This window comes from Squalius cephalus, assembly GCF_949319135.1.
Source record: "Squalius cephalus genome assembly, chromosome: 6".
Classification (NCBI taxonomy): Eukaryota; Metazoa; Chordata; class Actinopteri; order Cypriniformes; family Leuciscidae; genus Squalius; species Squalius cephalus.
This window is the reverse complement of record NC_137127.1, coordinates 15,922,588-15,941,681: the sequence shown is the minus strand read 5'-3', so window position 1 is coordinate 15,941,681 and position 19,094 is coordinate 15,922,588. Positions and strand designations below refer to the sequence as shown.

Sequence of the window (19,094 nt, the reverse complement as noted above, 5' to 3'; positions counted from 1 at the left end):
GCGCTCATTTTTTAATTAAAATAGAAATAGAATCAAGATATTTTATATAATAGTGTTATTTTATAGAATCAAGATATTTTATGCAAATAGACCACTCTAGATTTAGCCATCAGTTTGTACTATCAGGCGATGGTCACCATTATAATTCCAGAGTGCACTCTCTCTGAAGCATGCTTTATTGGACTATGATGGATGCTGACACTTTTTTTTATAATAACTCTTTAACAAAGTAATACTACATTTTCTTTGTTGATTTGAATTTTTGTTAAGTTAAAAACTAGCGATTGTATAACAGACATTTGTATCCTCAATGTACGCAGGCTAAGGAGTGGCTATGCCTGAATTGCCAGATGCAGAGAGCTCTGGGAGGGGCAGAAAGAAGTGAACCTCCTACGCTAAAAGCCCAGCCACAGTCCAAGGTCTCCGTACCATCACAGAACCCCGCAAAGAAAGACACACCTCATAGTAAGCAGACGCCTCCATCTGCCAGCCAGCCAACCAAACCAACAGACGGTCAGAAACCGTCAAGCCAGTCTAGCACAAGTGCAGCTCATCCATCGCCGCAAATGTCACAGCAAAAACTTCTTCCAACAAAAGATGCTCCTCCTGCCAAAAGTGAGCCACCATCAAAGACTGAGCCCCCTAAAAAAGAAGAAGAGTCCAGTTTCTTTGGTTTCGGTTTTGGTGGCGCTCGATCCCGCTCTCCCTCTCCCTCTCCACAGCCTGGTGCCTCTTCTGTTTCTGGGAAGGTTCTAGGCTTCGGTTCTTCGTTCCTTAGTTCAGCATCCAATTTGATTTCGGCTGTCCAGGATGAGCCCTCGACAACTCCACCAACCTCTCGAAAGGGTTCTGCCGTTTCCCAAACTTCTGCCAAGACCACCACACCCCCTTCTACCAGAAAAGATTCAGAGGGCTCTAAGGGCTCCCCCAATCTTCCTAAATCAGAGACACTGGAAGGAAAAAAGCAACAGCAACAAAATAAACCCCAAGACACTCAAAAACCAACGACAACGAAGGAATCCTCATCTGCTCAGGCTACTAAAATAGATCAAAGCCCGAAACTTCTTCCCAAAGCCTGTCCACTCTGCAAGGCAGGCCTGAGAAGAGATCCTCCCAACTATAGTACCTGCACTGAATGCAAGGCCACTGTGTGCAATCAGTGTGGATTTAATCCTGTGCCTCATCAAACGGAGGTAAGAAACAGATGAATGTATTTTCTTGCAGTAGGTTCACATTATGGTTTGTGCAATGAACTGTGGGCAGGAAATGTCAAGAGCAATTTCAGAGGACATGTTCTGGGTGATTCCAGTGATTCTGTTGTAAAAGATGGATGTATTTTCTAGTCTCTTTGGTTTGTGTGGAGGCAGTCTTGTGGAAGGCAGACCGAAAATGGCTGTGAGAGAGACAAAATGTGCCTTGATTCTCAATTGCCTCAGACTACTCCCAGCCTAAACTTACAAAAATAAAGTGCTTGCACTCTCAAGGCAGAAAATAAAACATCAATGTGCATATTCACATTGTTTCCTCCTTTTTTTTAGTTATGCTTTAAAGTGATTTACATATCCATTAAGGCTTTGGGTGACAAGTAGATATTATGAATGAATAGACATTATTTTCTTTGTGACTCATGTTATGACGTTTATCTGGGTCAAACATTGCAGTTAGTGGCTTTTCTATTTTACATGCAAACGTTCCACCCAGTGTGTTGATTTCAGCCACTTTCCAGACCCAGCAAAGCTATCAAGATAGTCAAGACTGCTTGGGGAGATAGGTTCATGATGATCTCATGGGCTTTATATTGTCGTCTGTTTTGATCCAAGAGGATATATAATTCTCCTTTCGCATCAGAAGTTAGTAGATCTATTGTTTCACTGTCTATTATGTCTTTTATTTTAAAGTTCTAGTTAATTCAAGACTTTTATTTAGAAAACTTTTTGCCATGGTCCCTTTAACACATTCTGTTGACTATAAGTAACGTTGCACCTACATGTCTACTAACTCTCATTAGAGTGTTAGTTAAGTATTAATAGACTGGTAGGGGGTAGGGTTAGATTAAGTTGACATGTAGTTGCAAAATTACTTATAGTCAGTAGAGTGTCTGTTGGAGGACCAGGACCATCACAATATAGTGTTTGCAGATATTAAGAAGACAGTCTACTTATACTCCAATGAAAGTTAGTTGACATATAGTTGCAAAGTTACTTATAGTCAACACCACGTTCAAAAGGGACCATCAAAATAAAGTGTTACCTTAAAATTTCCTGTCAAGGTTTCTTTTTTTTCTTCTTTTTTTGGAAAACCACTCATTAAATGTCCCTACTACCAGACTGGTTTCATCACTGAAATAGGTGTTCTGAAAAAATATATTTGTGACTGTCGTAAGACATTTATTATTTTATTTTTATATTAATCAGAAAACTAGCTAATCAGAAGCACTGGTTGAAGTTAGCAAAAACATCTGAAATCACTTTCATCGTGTTTAACATTAAGTTTTGTTGGTTACTTTCCATTACTATTTTATCCTGAATGTAGTCATACTGAATATTATTAGGGTTTGTTAATGTACAAATTTCATTTTTAAAAATAGCATAAATGTCAGTGTGTTGCACAAATAATGTTTGTGTATATTTGACTAAACACAGACTAACTTTTGTATCATCTTTGGCCATCAGGTTTTATATTAAGGGAATAGAATAGTCAAGGCCAGAGATGTGTCATGTACTTAGTCTTAGCAGTGAATCTGCTGTAATAATATATGTTCCCTAGAGAACCCTTATCACCTCTATTTTCATCATCTGGAAGCCCTGGACATACCAGACTGGCCCCTAAATGGCCATTTCATATTTTAAGATGTGTTGAGCACAAAAGACTATTGATTCTGTAATTAAACATTCAGACTTTACGTGCAGCCTGGTAAGGAGACTCCAAGGCTATTGGGTCACATGGACCAGCTATGTGAGACGAAAAAACAACAGGCAGGGGATCAGTGGGCAGTCCTCAAAGATAAAATCTAAGACTTTTCCAAGAGAGTTCAAAAACACAGAGATGAGGTGTAGATTACAGTGGCATCTGCTACTCGATTGTGCTCAGTGTCAATCACAGGTTGTTGGAATGAGATAATAGTGAAAAACATATCTCTGTAATATGAAGGTCACCTTCATTCATGGCCACAACTGTGTGTTTGGTGTTTTATCATGAAATATTCAAACCTGGGAATTGCCCTAGAGAATTAGCAAATGCAAGACATCTGTGTATATTTTTAGTCAATGCTAAAATTATCAAAATTATTTAGTTTCCTTATTCTTAAAAAAAGAGTGCTGCTGGCTTTCTCCAGAGATTAAATGTAGGCTTCAGGGTGAGCTGTGTGCTTGAAGTGTGCATGCAGCACAAATATTGCGATACAGAGGGAAATTAATTTAACCCTCAGCTCACACTCTGAGAATGTTGAGGGATATTTACAGTTCGATTTCCCCAACATCACACAACACTATCACTGCCTACTGCAATGCAAATGTAAAAAATGTCTGTAATATTTTACTTGTAATATTTTGTGTGTGTGTGTGTGTGCAGTATATGTACATATATAAGCTTGTGTAAATAATATTACTGTGGGTCTTAGTAATCAATGTTTGTTGTTTATTTTTTATTTGTAACACAAAAGAGCCCATTCACTAAATATTTCAAATGATTTTCATTTTAGCCAAATGGGACTTTGGAGATCTTCAGAGGACTGCTCTAAAATGAAAATATTTGTTTCAGCATTCTAGTTTACTGGAAAGACCCTTTTAAGTCAGAGCAACTGCACTGTAGACTTCTAAAGTCAGAATAATAAAACATTTACTAGTGTCTTAAGGCTGGTTTGAGGTGAACATACTGTGGTTTCACCTTCTAGCTTATTGGGAATGCCTTTATAAAAGTAGTCATGTAGGCCTCTAGCAGAATATGCGTTTTCAGTATACTTTACAGTTGTCTGTAATGTGCAGGAGTATTCCAAGGTCATGAAACTTTAGAGTTGTTAAAGTAAGAGTTGTAAGGGCTGGTCTGACATGAACATATTCAAATTTCATCTTGCTAAGAAGAATTCTCAAGAAGTCAAAGCCTTTGCAACATTCTTTCTAAAAGTCACCAAAGCAAAATATGCACGAACGTCATGATTTTTATCTGTTCTAAATATTTAGATATTAATATTAATAATCAAATTCAAAATGGGTCAGCATTCAGAAATGTCTATTAAAAGAAGATATTTTATTAGTAGCAACAATAGGCGCATTTCCATTACAGATTTGCGCAAAACTTATTTATTTAAACAAAAATATTTTCTAAATGGCGATAAAAAACTATTGCGAAATGACGCCGTTTCAGTTAACCGATGTTATGCGACTAAAACGTAATTTTTTCCTCCTGTGATAAGTCATTCCAAACATCATGGCAACGGATGTTGGTAGGTTTACATATATCCCAGCCACCGCACTAGACATTATTTTTAATTGTAGGAGACGTAGGCATGTTATCCAAGCATTAATGGCAAGGAAATCCACTTGGGAGGCACGTATGAGGTGTTTCTCCCTCCTATCTGCTTCAAGGTATTGAAAAATTTAACTTGTCTTCTGTCCAAACATACCGTGCCTTCTTCAAAGAATGATCGACTTTTACGTATGCCTGTGACCTGTAAATGCAAAACTTTTTCCATTGCAGTTTTGCGAAATATTCCTTTTTCAAATTGCCTGAAAAACCACCTCAAGCGAGGGTAAAAACTTTTTTGCGATATATGGGAGTTTTTGGCGAAATTGACGTGTTTCCATTGGGTGTATTTTCAATCCGCAATATCAATTCGCACAATTTGAAGGGTAATGGAAACACAGCTATTGAAATAAATTAATAGACATTTTCAGAGTGCAGACCAATTTTCTCTTTTTATTATAAAAACAACTTAAAAGACCAAAAAAAGTGTGAGAGAGAGAGAATACAGTATATCACCAATGGTTGAGTCTCTGATGTTTGGTTTTTTTACATATTTTTTCAAAGCAACAAGTAGTAATGTTATGATATCTGCTTGTAGTCAACTTACACCAATCCTGCAAAATCTTTTTTTTTCTCATTTGTTATTAATGTTACAAAAAATAAACAATGTGAAGAAATTACTCATAATAGATGTTTTTGCAGGCAAAAGAATGGCTTTGCTTAAACTGCCAGACACAGAGAGCGCTGAAAGGAATAGGGCCTCCAGGACAACCCACTGTAAAGCCCAGCAAATCTCAAAAAATGGATTCTACAATTGGTCCTTTAGAGAAACAGCCCAAAGCTTTGCCAACAAAGGCTAGTCATGCCAACCAACCTGCTGCTCAGAAAAAGGAGATGCATGAACAACAGACTAGTGCAGAAGGAGCAAAGCAAGCTCCCTCCCCTAAACCTTTACAGCAGCCGACAGCAAAAAATGCTCCCTCTTCTTCTGTGTCTAAAGCAGCACCAAAGGCTGAGACTGAGCAAGAACAGTCAGGATTTTTCGGCTTAGGCTTTGGTGGAGCCCGGTCACGATCACCATCCCCTCAGCCCGCTGTTTCTGCCATGTCCGGTAAGGTCCTAGGATTTGGGTCCTCATTTCTGAGCTCAGCATCTAATCTTATTTCATCAACAGTTCAAGATGAACCTTCTACGACACCTCCAACTAATCCCCAAGCATCTTCAGTCTCTCAAACTTCTCCCAAGACTACTACTCCACCAACATCTGGCAAAGGCTCCACAACATCACAAGGGGCTGCAATATCAGTGTCTACAGGAAAGGCTAATGAATCAGTTGGTCAGAAAGAAGAGAAAAAGACAGAGCCAACTGCTGACCAAAAGAACAAAGCACCAATATCTAAAGAATCTGAACCTTCTTCACAGATGCCAAAAGCAGTCAAAGGCTCTCAACCCCCACCCAAATCCTGCCCGCTCTGCAAGGTAGAAATAAAAAAGGACCTTGTTAACTACAGCACCTGTACTGAGTGCAAAAACACTGTGTGTAATCTCTGTGGATTCAACCCAACACCCCATCAAACAGAGGTAACATTATGTTGGCTTTTAATACTTTTGAAAAGTTTTTTAATGATGCAAGTGTACATGAGTTAACCAATTTGTTTTATTTATTCAGTTGAATGAGTGGCTTTGTCTAAACTGTCAGACACAAAGAGCTCTCAAAGGAATGGAGCCACCAGGACCTCCAAAGTTGGAGACCGCAGAACAGCCCAACAAAAACCCTGTTTCTCAACCACTGGCTTCACCCTCAATCCAAAAGAAAGGTGCTTCTGGATTGGACAAGTTTGACAAGAAAACTGACCCTGCTCAGAAATTATTACAGGACCAACAAAGCAAGGCTCCGAATGGTACTCTGCCAATCCAAAAAGCCCAGCAGCAAGAAAATACAGCCAAATCTGAAGTCCCTGCCAAAACAGCAAAGGAAGAATCTGGATTTTTTGGTTTTGGAGGTGTTAGGTCAAGGTCTCCATCTCCTCAGCCTGCGGTGTCTGCTGTTTCTGGGAAGGTTCTTGGCTTTGGCTCTTCATTTCTCAGCTCAGCATCTAATTTAATATCTTCAGCTGTGCAAGATGAGACATCTACAACACCACCAACCTCCCGCAAAGCTTCAACAGTTTCCCAGACCTCAACACCACCCACGTCACGAAAGAGCCCTGCTGTTCCACAGACCACAGACACAGGGGACATAAAACAACCTACCACACAAAAACAAGACACAAAGATATCTGAGTCTCCTCATCTAGCCAGCAAATCTTCTGTGAAAGCAAAACCAGACCAATCGTCTGTGGAAGTTGATAAAACTCCCCTGCCTCTTCCCAAAATCTGTCCACTTTGCAAGGCAGGTATTACCAGTGATCCTCCTAACTTCAGCACCTGCACTGATTGCAAAAACATTGTGTGTAACCGTTGTGGATTTAACCCCATGCCTCTTCAAAAGGAGGTAAGATGAGATGTTTCTTTTACTCTTTGGTCATATTTATTTTGATTGAAGAACAGTAATGTTGATTTGTGGTTTTGATTTTGGCCATGCAGGTGAATGAATGGCTTTGTTTGAATTGCCATATAAAGAGAACACATGAACCTTCAAGTATAAATCCCCAGCTACAGGCTAATACTTACTCGCATCAAGACAAAACAGCTCCAAATCAGCCTCCTCCAGTAGACAGTAGAACTGAGGACAAGTCAAAAACAGAACTTGGAAAACCCACTTCTACGTCTACAACACAAAATCCCCCAAAGGAAAAAAAACCCGCACAAAAAGAAACTCTAAAACCTCAACAGTCAAAAGATGGTACTGCTTTAGCCAAATCCGAAACTACATCAAAAAAAGATTCCTCTAAAGAAGATACAGGTTTCTTTGGCTTTGGTTTTAGTGGTGCTCGATCTCGATCCCCTTCGCCTCAACCTGTTGTCGCTGAGAAGGTTATGGGTTTTGGTTCCTCCTTCCTCAGCTCAGCATCTAATCTTATATCTTCAGTAGTTCAGGATGAATCCTCCACAACACCACCAACACCTCGTAAAGGTTCAACAATTTCCCAGACCTCTGTGAAGTCTACGACGCCACCCGTCTCTCGTAAGGGTTCATCAGTTTCACAGACGTCTCTCAAAACCACATCTGCTGTTGAAACAGCGTCTACATCTCGCAAGGAATCTACAGCATCTCAGGACTCAACAAAAATGCAGGCTGGGCAAAGTAAACCTCTTTCTCAAAAGCAACTGGAAGACAAGAAGCAACCTCAACCTTTCAAAGCACCATCTACACCTCCATCAAAGCCTCAACAAGCTGATAAGTCCTCTCATCCTAAAGAATGCCCACTTTGCAAAGTGGAGCTCAAGAAAGATCCTCCTAATTTCAACACCTGCACTGAATGCAAGAGCATTGTATGCACATTATGTGGGTTTAATCCCATGCCTCATCAAACCGAGGTAAGATTATTTAGAATTTGCAAAATGAGCTGTGGGCTCTACTGTTTTAACCTTTAATAGAAAATACCTTTGACAATATTATCATTCCACAGCTAGTTCACCAAAATTGTTATGTAAATGTTTGTATTATCAAATCTGTGTTTCTTAACATTTGTTTAAGATAAACCTTTGTGAAAATAATTTTGTCTGGAGTTTCTCAGCCTCTCTCATTTGTTGGCAGGCAAAAGAGTGGCTTTGCTTGACCTGTCAAGTTCAGCGGGCATCAATGCCTTCCAATGCAGAGCAAGCTCAAGCTAAGAAAGTCGTCCAAGTGCCAAAGGAGCAGCAAGATGTTCTAGAATCCATGCAGAAGAAACAAAACGTAGAGGAAGCCACCAGTACTGGTCAGAAAATAGCTGTAGTTGGGGGAAAGAAGCCCACTGATGTTTCACCACAACAGCTGAATCAACCTAAGACCTCACAGCAGATGAAATTGGACAAGCCTCAAGAAAAACAAACCAAACTACCACCAAAGGCTCAACCTCATCAAGAGGAGTCTGGATTTTTTGGTTTTGGCTTTGGTGGGGCGCGATCCAGGTCTCCTTCACCTCAGCCTGCTGGTTCTGCTGTGCCTGGGAAAGTTTTAGGCTTTGGTTCATCCTTCCTTAGCACAGCCTCTAATCTGATATCATCAGCTGTTCAAGATGAACCTTCCACAACACCACCAACCACCCGCAAAGGTTCATCAGTTTCCGAAACCACAGCTCCCCCCTCCCCCCGTAAAGGCTCTGCAATGTCTCAGTCATTGTCCAACAGCAGCACCTCATCTAGCTTACAAAAAGGTTCTGAGACCATCCAAGATTCTCCGAAAGCTCTACGTAGTAAAGATACTAAACATTCAATTGGACAGAAACAAGAGGAGCAGACAGAATTACTTCAACAGGCTAAGGAGTCATCAAATAAAGTGAACGAGGATAAATCAGAGACACCAAATGATTTATCCAAGCCTCTTCCCAAGGTCTGCCCACTTTGCAAGGTGGAGCTCAAGAAAGATCAATGCAACAGCTGCACTGAATGCAAAAATATTGTATGTAACTTGTGTGGGTTCAACCCCATTCCCCATCAAAATGAGGTGAGTAAATACTACTGTTGTGTTGAAAAATTCTTTAAAACAATATTTTGGTTTGTTAAATTCAGCATGATACGGAGGTGCATTTACATGCATTAAGAGAATAAATAGTGTCAATTTTGAGTTGATGCTGACTTAAATGAAAATCTCTACAATATTGGCATCATAATGCAGTTTTTGCATAAACAGTTTCATGTTGACAGGATAGCTTGTAATGCTTATCTCTTCTTTATTCTAAATTTGAGCTACCTTGGAACATTGCAAGTTAATAAGCATTGTGGTTTAGTCCACTGAACTGTTGGATGCTATTTAGCTTGCTTAATATACACAATGTAATTTTAAGTTGCAAAATTATTAATACATTACGCTTTACAAACTACAGGTGATGTGGCTTTGTTTGGTGTGTCAAATGCGGAAAGCACCAGAACCTCCTCCTGTGCAGCTTCAGTCACATGCCAAGAATTTTGAACCTGTTAGAATGGATATTCCCACTCCAGATGCTTCACAGAACAAGCCACATCCTCCAGCAGATACAGTTCAAAAGGATAAGAAACCAGAATTAGCAGGGAAACAAGACAATAAGCAAACTTCAAAAGAAACCGAACAACCCAGCCAAGAAACAAAAAGAAAGCAACAGCATACTGCAGAAGTTACAAATTCAGAATCTCAAAAAATAGATCCGCAACAAGACAAATCTGGATTCTTTGGGTTTGGTTTTGGTGGAGCTAGATCTCGATCCCCTTCTCCTCAGCCTGCTGTCTCTGCTGTCTCAGGGAAGGTTCTAGGATTTGGTTCCTCCTTCTTAAGCTCAGCATCTAATTTAATCTCGACGGCTGTTCAAGATGAATCCTTCACATCACCGTCTAGTTCTCGCAAGGCTTCAACAGCTTCTCAAATTTCTGATAAGACACCACCAACCTCTCGCAAAGGTTCTGCAGTTTCTCAAATCTTCGATAAAATTAATACCAGTCCACCTTCCTCTCGCAAGGGTTCTGCAGTTTCGCAGACATCTTTTAAAATGACTCCTCCAGCCTCACGAAAGGGGTCTGAAGCTGCAGTAAACTCTAAAAACAATCTTGACAATACAGATGGGACAAAAAATAAGGTTGCAGAGAAGGGTGAAGAAACCACTAAAGGAGTTATGCCACAGCAACAAGAACAAGGAAAGATGGAAGATGAAGCTGTGCCTGTGTCCTCTGAAGTGTCTAGAGGTAGATCCCAATCTCCTTTACTTCCACCTGCAGCATCTGCTGTCTCTGGAAAGGTCTTAGGATTTGGTTCCTCCTTTTTTAGCTCAGCAAGTAATCTGATCTCATCAGCTCTAGACGAGCCTTCAACAACACCACCCACTTCTCGCAAAGGTTCCACAGCTTCCCAGCTATCTGCTAAGACTACAACACCACCTTCTTCTCGTAAAGGCTCATCTGTTTCCCAGACTTCAGACAAGATCACCACTTCACCTTCCTCACGAAAGGGCTCTGAAGTTTCTCTGACATCTCTCAAGACCAGCAAACTTCCCACTTCCCAAAAAGTATCTGATGCCTCTCCTAAAATGCATCATTCAGATGACAAAAAAGTAAATCCTGAAAATATAGAAGAGCAGAAAACAGATAAGAAATCTATGGTCAGTCTGGCACAGTCAACAACTGAATCAGTAACAAAAGATACAGCTGTACCTGAAACAACAAGTACAGAGTCCACTAAATCACTTCCCAAAGCCTGTCCTCTCTGTATGGTCGATTTGCAGAAGGAGCCTCCCAATTATGATACCTGTACCGCATGCAAAAACACTGTGTGTACTCTATGTGGCTTTAACCCTATGCCCCACGATACAGAGGTAAGCAGCCTTTTTTACATTGAAGAACATAAAAAAACACCTTATTCACATTATTAGAATTATTATTTTATTAGTACTGTAGTAGTATTTGGGTATTTGACATTATGGGCACCAGCATTTATAACCTCTTATTACATTAAAGATATAGGTAAATATAGGTATATAGTATATACTGTAATATTTTTGTCACACCACAAAACTTTTTAAAGGTTTCTAAACTTAATATACATTTAATTTATAATACATATCAATATATGGTTAAATGTGTATTGTTACTTTATTTTTTTTAAATATAGTAACATAATATAGTTTTGTATATTATTAGATACAAATTTGAAATGCTTTTTTTTAGTATTCTAGTTCTTCTTTTTGTGATAAATGACCACAGTGCTAGTGCATATGCTGATGCTCATTCTTAAGCCTGCTCAGTCTCAAACTGATTATTGGAATGTTGTTTCAGAAAAAGGAGTGGCTATGTCTGAACTGCCAGATGCAAAGAGCGCAAGCTGAGGCTCACAAAGTACCTCCACCGCTATCACCACTAAAGAAAGTGACACCAGCTCCTGCTCCTCCACAGAAGAAGCCACTTCATGACTCCACAGATGCCACTGCAAAAGAAAAGACTGATCTATCTGCAGGTACAACACCAGGGTCTACGAAGGACAGTTCAGTTCCATCAACACAGAAGTCACCTAAGCAGCAGCACATCAAAAGCCCAGTGCAGCCAGCACAGAAGGATGATAACGTATTCACAAAATCTAGTGCACTGACAAAGACTGCATCCACAAAAGAAGAGAGTGGCTTTTTTGGTTTTGGACGCTCTAGATCACCATCTCCCCAACCTGCTGCTCCTAGTGTTTCTGGGAAGGTATTTGGGTTTGGTTCTTCCCTCTTGAGTTCAGCTTCTAATCTTATCTCCACTGCTGTACAAGATGAATCCTCCACAACACCTTTTGCAACACAGGGGGTTTCAGCAGCTTCTCAAACTCCTGTGAAGACTACATTAACACCAGCTACTTCTCAGAAAGGATCAGCTGATTTGACACCTAAACATGTAGCTAAATCTGTTGAAGAGAAGCAGAAAGACCAGAAACCAGAAGAGAAAATGACAAAAGTTCAGGAAAAAGCTGTAATAATAAAGAATGACGACAAATCAGAGCCTCCAAAAACTTGTCCACTTTGTAAGACAGAAATAATAAAGAATCCACCAAGTTACAGCACTTGTACTAATTGCAAGAACACTGTGTGTAATCTCTGTGGATTCAACCCAATGCCACACCAAACCGAGGTGAGAAAAAAGTTAACTTTACAGATTTGTATGTATGTATGTATGTTTGTATGTATGTATGTAGTGGTCTTTGTTTCTCACAATATGGTTACCTTTAATCATCACCCTACAGGTGAAGGAGTGGCTGTGTTTGAACTGCCAGATGCAGAGAACTCCCGAACGTTCAGTTGTGCAACCTGGACTACAGACTACTAAATTACTTCCAACTGCATCACCACAAAAACAAGGCATTCCGGGTGTTGTAGCAGAGGATCAGAAACTGAATGCTTCTGGGAAACAAGACAAACAGAATCTGGCAGATTCAAAACAACCTACATCAGAATCTCAAATGCAGAAAAGTGATGTATTTCCTTCCAAATCTGATCAACCATCTAAACCTGAACCTCCTAAACAGGATTCCGATTTTTTCAGCTTCGGTTTTGGTGGTTCTCATTCAAGGTCACCATCTCCTCAGCCCACTGTGTCTGCTGTCTCTGGGAAAGTTCTAGGCTTTGGCTCATCATTCCTTAGCTCAGCATCCAATCTGATCTCCTCAGCTGTCCAGGATGAACCTTCTAAAACTCCACCAACATCTCGCAAAGGGTCTACAGTTTCCCAGACTTCACACAAGACCACACCAACACCCCCCACTTCTCGAAAAGGATCAGTAGCTCCACAGAACACTAAACTAAATCCACCTGCAGTGGAATCAAAGCCAACGTCTACACCAAACAAAGAACAGGAAAAGCCACCAGATGCTCAACCATCCAAACTTCTACAAGCTCAAGTAAAAGAGGAGCCTCCAAAAACCTGCCCACTCTGTAAAGAGACCCTCAAGAAGGACCCACAGAACTACAGCTCTTGCACTTCTTGCAAGAACATTGTTTGCAATCTTTGTGGATTCAATCCTAATCCACATCGAACTGAAGTAAGTCTGTTTTATAGTTATCACATGTAAAGGCACTCGTTTTGTACAAAACAATTGTTGTGTACATATTTCGTAATTTAAACGACAGAGATAAGGGTAAACATATGGTTAAAATTTTGTTAGATCAAAGGTGGTACAAATACAGTACATATGTGACTCTTTTTGAATGTAATCTTTCTTATGATCTACAGGTAGAAGAGTGGCTGTGTTTGACCTGCCAGATGCAGAGAACTGCAGGACCTCCCCCTGGTCAGCCACAACCACAATCTAACAAAATACTTCCAAAAGCATCTCCACAAAAAGAAGAAACTTTAGTCTCACCTTCTCCAGAGAAGAAGTCAAGTGTTATAGTTGAGGCAGGCAAGAAAGAGTTTGATACTTCTCCTTCCAATTCTGCTTTACCACCTAAAGATGAACAGATTAAAGAAGAGTCAAGTTTCTTTGGCTTTGGTTTTGGCGGTGCTCGTTCCCGGTCTCCCTCTCCTCAAACTGCTGTCTCTGATAAGGTTTTTGGTTTTGGATCCTCCTTCCTCAGCTCAGCATCTAACCTGATCTCTTCGGCTGGTCAGGATGAATCCTCCAAAACTCCACCAACATCTCGCAAGGGATCTACAATTTCACAGACTTCAAATAAGACTACACCAACACCACCCACTTCTCGGAAGGGATCAGTTGCTCCTCAGGATGCTAAACAAAAACTACCTGAAAAAGAATCAAAGCCAGCTGCTATATCAATGCAAGAACAAAAGCCAGTAGAGAAAACCCCAGATCCTCAACTGGCCAAACCTCCACATGGTCCAGAGGAGTTTTCAAAAAACTGTCCACTTTGCAAAGAAACCCTTAGGAAGGACCCACAGAACTATAACTCTTGTAGTTCTTGCAAGAAATCTGTTTGTAATCTCTGTGGATTCAATCCCAATCCACATCAAACCGAGGTACCATATGTCAATGTATTTTACAATTATGTGTTTAAAAGCTCTTTTAAAAATGCAACTAGGAATTTATTTGTATAGCTTTTGCCTTAAATTATGTTTAATGGTTTAATTCACTTTTTAAAATAATCAACAGGTGAAGGAGTGGCTATGCTTGACCTGCCAGGTAAACAGAACTTCAGGACCTCCCCCTTCTCAGCCACAATCACAATCTAACAAAATACAACCAGCATCTCCACAAAAGAAAGTGACACAAGATCAACCTTCTCCAGAAAAGAAGCAGAGTGTTCCTGCCGAGCAGGAAAAGAAACCTACAGCAGAAACTAAAAAACCTACAATCACTCCTGAAACAAACGCTCAAAAGTCTAAAGGTGATGAATCTCCTTCCAAACCTGCTCTGTCATATAAAGTTGAACAGAATAAGGAAGAGTCTGGTTTCTTAAGCTTTGGAGGTGCTCAGTCTCGGTCACCTTCTCCTCAGTCTGCTGTCTCTGAGAAAGTTCTGGGTTTTGGGTCCTCCTTCCTCAGTTCAGCATCTAATCTGATATCCTCAGCCGTTCAGGATGAGTCTTCCACCAAAACTCCACCAACTTCTCGTAAGGGATCCACTGTGTCCCAAGGTTCTATTAAGACAACACCAACACCACCAATTTCTCGAAAAGGTTCAGAAGCTTCACAAGCCCCACAAAACATTAAACTGGCAGAAGAGGCCAAACTTACTGCTGTACAGAAACAGGATGAAAAAAAGAAGACAGTGGAGAATAAACCACAAGATGAAATGTCCAAAGAACCAGTCACTAATGTGAAAATTAACAAACCAGCCTTGGAGCTTCCAAAAGCCTGTCCACTCTGTAAAGTGGACTTAAAGAGGGATTCTCTGAATTACAACACCTGCACTGAATGCAAGAACACGGTGTGCAATCTTTGTGGATTTAATCCCATGCCACATCAAAATGAGGTAAGAGTACTTTTTTTGTGAGTTGCACATACATGAGTTATTGCATTAATTTCTCCTTAATTTCTCCCAATTATTATCCTACAGGTTAAGGAATGGTTGTGTTTGAACTGCCAGGAGAAGAAAGCAAAAGGATTTCCCTCTACCCAACCACAGCCCCAGGTTAGCAAAGCATCTCAACCAACAATACCGGAAAAAAAGGAGGCTATCATACCTACTCCAATTTCAGTTTCTCCACAAAATAAGCCAGATGTCACTGAGAAGAAAATGACCTCAATTGCTACAGAGAATCAAGAGAACAAACCCACACAATCTGCAACACAACCAACTGAAATGCCAAAACTTGATCCTTCTCCTTCAAAATCTGCTGTACCACAGAAACCAGAACCTTCTAAAGAGGAAACAGGTTTCTTTAGCTTTGGTTTTGGTGGTGCTCGATCTGGATCCCCTCAGCCTTCTGGTACTGTTGTCCCTGGGAAGGTTCTGGGCTTTGGATCCTCCTTTTTGAACTCTGCATCTAATCTAATCTCCTCAGCCGTTCAAGATGAGTCCTCAAAACTGCCACAAACTACTCAAAAGGCTTCAACATCTGAAACATCTGCAAAGACTGCACCAATACCATCTGCTTCTTTGAAAGGATCTATAACTTCTCAAAAAGTTCCACCAACTGTTGACACAAAAGCACATATAACAGAAAAACCAAAGGAGGAAAAAACAGATGAGAAGCAGGTGCAACAGGCTACGGAAGAACCTGAAGCTTTGGTAGTAGCAGCTGTAGCTCCTAAAGCAGAGACCAAAACATGTCCTCTTTGCAAAGTGGATCTTAATGTTGGTTCACAGGACACTCCTAACTACAATGCCTGCACTGAGTGTAAGAACATAGTGTGTAACCTCTGTGGATTCAACCCAACTCCCCATCAAACAGAGGTAAGTGAATACTACTATTGGTAACTACATTTAATCATTTAGCAGACAATTTTATCAAAAGCGACTTACAAATGAGGAGAGCAATAGAAGCAATTAAACTAACTGTTGATAACACTATTTTAATGCAGCAAATGTGTTTACTTACCTATAATACAGTGCCATTTTGTTTAGTCGTTTCCAAGAAAAATCAATATCATGTAAATGTTCCATCCATGTCATGGAAGAAAGAATTCAAGAAATAATTTTTAATCTCTAATTACAGGCCAATGAATGGCTGTGTCTGAACTGCCAGACACAGCGAGCATTAAAAGGAATGGAACCACAAGGACCTTCTAAAATAAAGACCCATGAACAACTTGACAATGTCTATACCACAGCACTGCATCCAAGACCAGAAAGTACAACACCAGGGCCACCATCATTAGTTTCAACCAACATGGTTTCTGATGTTGCTGAAACCCAAAAGAAAGAGATTCAAGCTGCGGCCATCCCTGACAAAACTAAGAGCTCTGTTTCAGTGAATGTCCAAAAGAAAGAATCACCAAAACTACCAGAGAGTCACATAAAGGCACAACCTACATCCTCTCAGAAGAAAGAAACATCAGATCCAAAGAAAGATAAAGAGACTGACACACTCTTAAAAGAGTCTGACAAGTTTCCAGAAAAATCTGCTCCACCTCCAAAGGCAGAGCCACCAAAACAGGAACAGAGTTTCTTTGGTTTTGGATTTGGTGGTCCTAAGGTACAACCTGCTTCCAATAAGCCATCTGAGTCAACCACTGGGAAACTCTTTGGATTTAGTGGTCTGACAGAAACAGCTAGATCTCGCTCACCCTCTCCACAGTCTGTTTCTGCCGTGTCTGGGAGAGTTCTGGGCTTTGGATCCTCTATATTCAGCTCAGCGTCTAATTTGATTACCTCAGCTGTTCAGGATGAGCCTTCCACAACACCACCAACTTCTCGAAAAGGATCCATAGCTTCCCAGATGTCTGCTAGGACTACTCCACCCTCATCTCACAGAGGATCTGCAGTCGCACCAGACTCTAGTAATATTCCACCTGTTGGAGATACTAAACCACATGCAGCACAAGATGCAATAAAAACAGTGGAGAAAAAAACAGAAACTAAGCAAGTCACAGCACCCAAACCACCCCAAAAACCTGATCCTAAAGAAGTCAAGACCAATTGCCCATTATGCAAAGTGGAACTCAACATTGGTTCTAAGGATGCCAAGAATTTTAACACATGCACTGAATGCAAGACAACAGTATGCAGCCAATGTGGATTTAATCCACTGCCTAATCAAACAGAGGTAAAACATTTGACATCTACTTTTTAACATGTTTAAGATCCATGTTCCATTCTTGTTGTTATTTACTCCAACAATCAATACATATTTACAGAGCCTGTATAATTTGCATTGTCATCATATTACAAAAAACTGGCTAACTGAAAAACTGGCATTCTAAATGGCATTCTGAAAAAAAAAAAAAAAAAAAAAAAAATGAAATGTAATATATAACTACTTATTGCATTTTATTAGAAGTAACAAATTAGGAAAAAAATTACATTGCAATATTTTGTTTTTCTGCGATATATATTTCGATATAAAAACAATTTCATCAGATAATTTGAATTGCTCTATTTGAAAAGAATTAATCATTCTAGAATAATTGGGGTGATTTTGTAGGGGAGTGAATCTGCATAGAAAATAATAAAATAAAATTACAAGCATAGATAAATACAATAGAAGACAGATACATTTGAAATAAGCAGTGTTTTATGTTTTTCAGGTAAATCTAACAGTATTCAGGTACAGAAATTGAATACTCAAATGTAAAATAACAGTCTTCACTATATAAATGAAATTAATTAATATAATTTAGCTTTGTTAAAGCTACAAATCATTTTCTCTTTCTCTTTTGTTGTTTGATCACCATTGGTGACACAAACAGCTGCATGTATATTAGGCTGCTGTCCCTTTAAGACGAATGCGTGGCCCTAATATAAATTACACATATTCGTTTTCTTTCTTTGTTTACAACACATAACCGACTGTGTTTACAAGGATACTCGCCAAGACGGGCATTTTGACTTCATTTTGTGTGCACGTGTCCGTTTAAACTCAAAAGAAAGAGAACTGATTTTGGCTCTGTGTGTGCGCACATAAAACAGCGTGCGAGAACTCTTGCTCTTGTTGCTTAAAAACACATGCAAATGAAAACTTTCACTCTATGATGGTTAAACTTTGAAATGAATCCGTGAATAGCATGCATTCCAAACTGGGGGACAGCTGGCTTGTACGGATCATGGATAAACTACGACCCTTATACTTGATATTGCACATCCTGCTAAAATGTCGATGATATATCGTGCAGCCCTATACCAAATACATCAAAATCTAAACCAAGACATTCATTCATGCATTTATTTGCTTTCTGTGGTTATTTTAAATGCTTTTAAGTATAGAATATCTTTGACTTTTTTCCACTAATTGATTATTTGTCTTTTATTTTTAAAAACAACTATTAAGAGAGGTAATTTGAACAATTGTTATATAAAAACTATTTCACCAGATAATTTGAATAGCTCTATTTGAAAAGAATTAAATCATTCTAGAATAATTGGGGTGATTTTGTAGGGGAGTGAATCTGCATAGAAAATAGTAAAATAAAATTACAAGCATAGATAAATATAATAGAAGACAGATACATTTGAAATAAGCAGTGTTTTATGTTTTTCAGGTAAATCTAACAGTATTCAGGTACAGAAATTGAATACTCAAATGTAAAATAACAGTCTTCACTATATAAATGAAATTAATTAATATAATTTATCTAAACCCAAAAAATCTAAACCAAGACATTCATTTATTTGCTATCTGTGGTTACTTTAAATTCTTTTAAGTACAGAATATCTTTGACTTTTTTTCCACTAATTGATTATTTGTCTTTTGTTTTTAAAAACAACTATTAAGAGAGGTAATTTGTATTCATGTTGTCAATGTGGCAAGCCATTGCAATTCCCAAGACATGTTCTGTAGCAGTGTGTCTTGAGGCAGTTGGTTTGTGTAATTATGTAGTATACAAATAAGTTTAACAACAGTATTTGACCCTCACTGGCTTTTTTTCTTTGAATTTTACTTAAAAGATAAAAGTAAGGGTAGAAAAAACTGTCACACAGTCAATCTTAGGGGGCT

General features: G+C 39.3%; 1 protein-coding gene across 9 annotated transcripts in view; it reads left to right on the top strand.

Moving 5' to 3' along the window:
- pclob (piccolo presynaptic cytomatrix protein b) overlaps positions 1 to 19,094 on the top strand; it is a 103,826-nt gene that overhangs the window by 11,832 nt on the left and 72,900 nt on the right. For all 9 annotated transcript variants that reach the window (XR_013821475.1, XR_013821476.1, XR_013821477.1 and 6 more), the window contains exons 3-14: positions 321 to 1,193; positions 5,164 to 6,042; positions 6,131 to 6,955; positions 7,048 to 7,941; positions 8,162 to 9,052; positions 9,432 to 10,886; positions 11,347 to 12,174; positions 12,287 to 13,081; positions 13,273 to 14,016; positions 14,150 to 14,971; positions 15,056 to 15,895; positions 16,158 to 17,207. Coding sequence is in view for 5 of the 9 variants with exons in the window: in XM_079873784.1 (XP_079729910.1) it covers positions 321 to 1,193; positions 5,164 to 6,042; positions 6,131 to 6,955; positions 7,048 to 7,941; positions 8,162 to 9,052; positions 9,432 to 10,886; positions 11,347 to 12,174; positions 12,287 to 13,081; positions 13,273 to 14,016; positions 14,150 to 14,971; positions 15,056 to 15,895; positions 16,158 to 17,207 (10,896 nt within the window). In the remaining 4 variants the exon portion in view is untranslated. The remainder of the gene's footprint in view (positions 1 to 320; positions 1,194 to 5,163; positions 6,043 to 6,130; positions 6,956 to 7,047; positions 7,942 to 8,161; positions 9,053 to 9,431; positions 10,887 to 11,346; positions 12,175 to 12,286; positions 13,082 to 13,272; positions 14,017 to 14,149; positions 14,972 to 15,055; positions 15,896 to 16,157; positions 17,208 to 19,094) is intronic.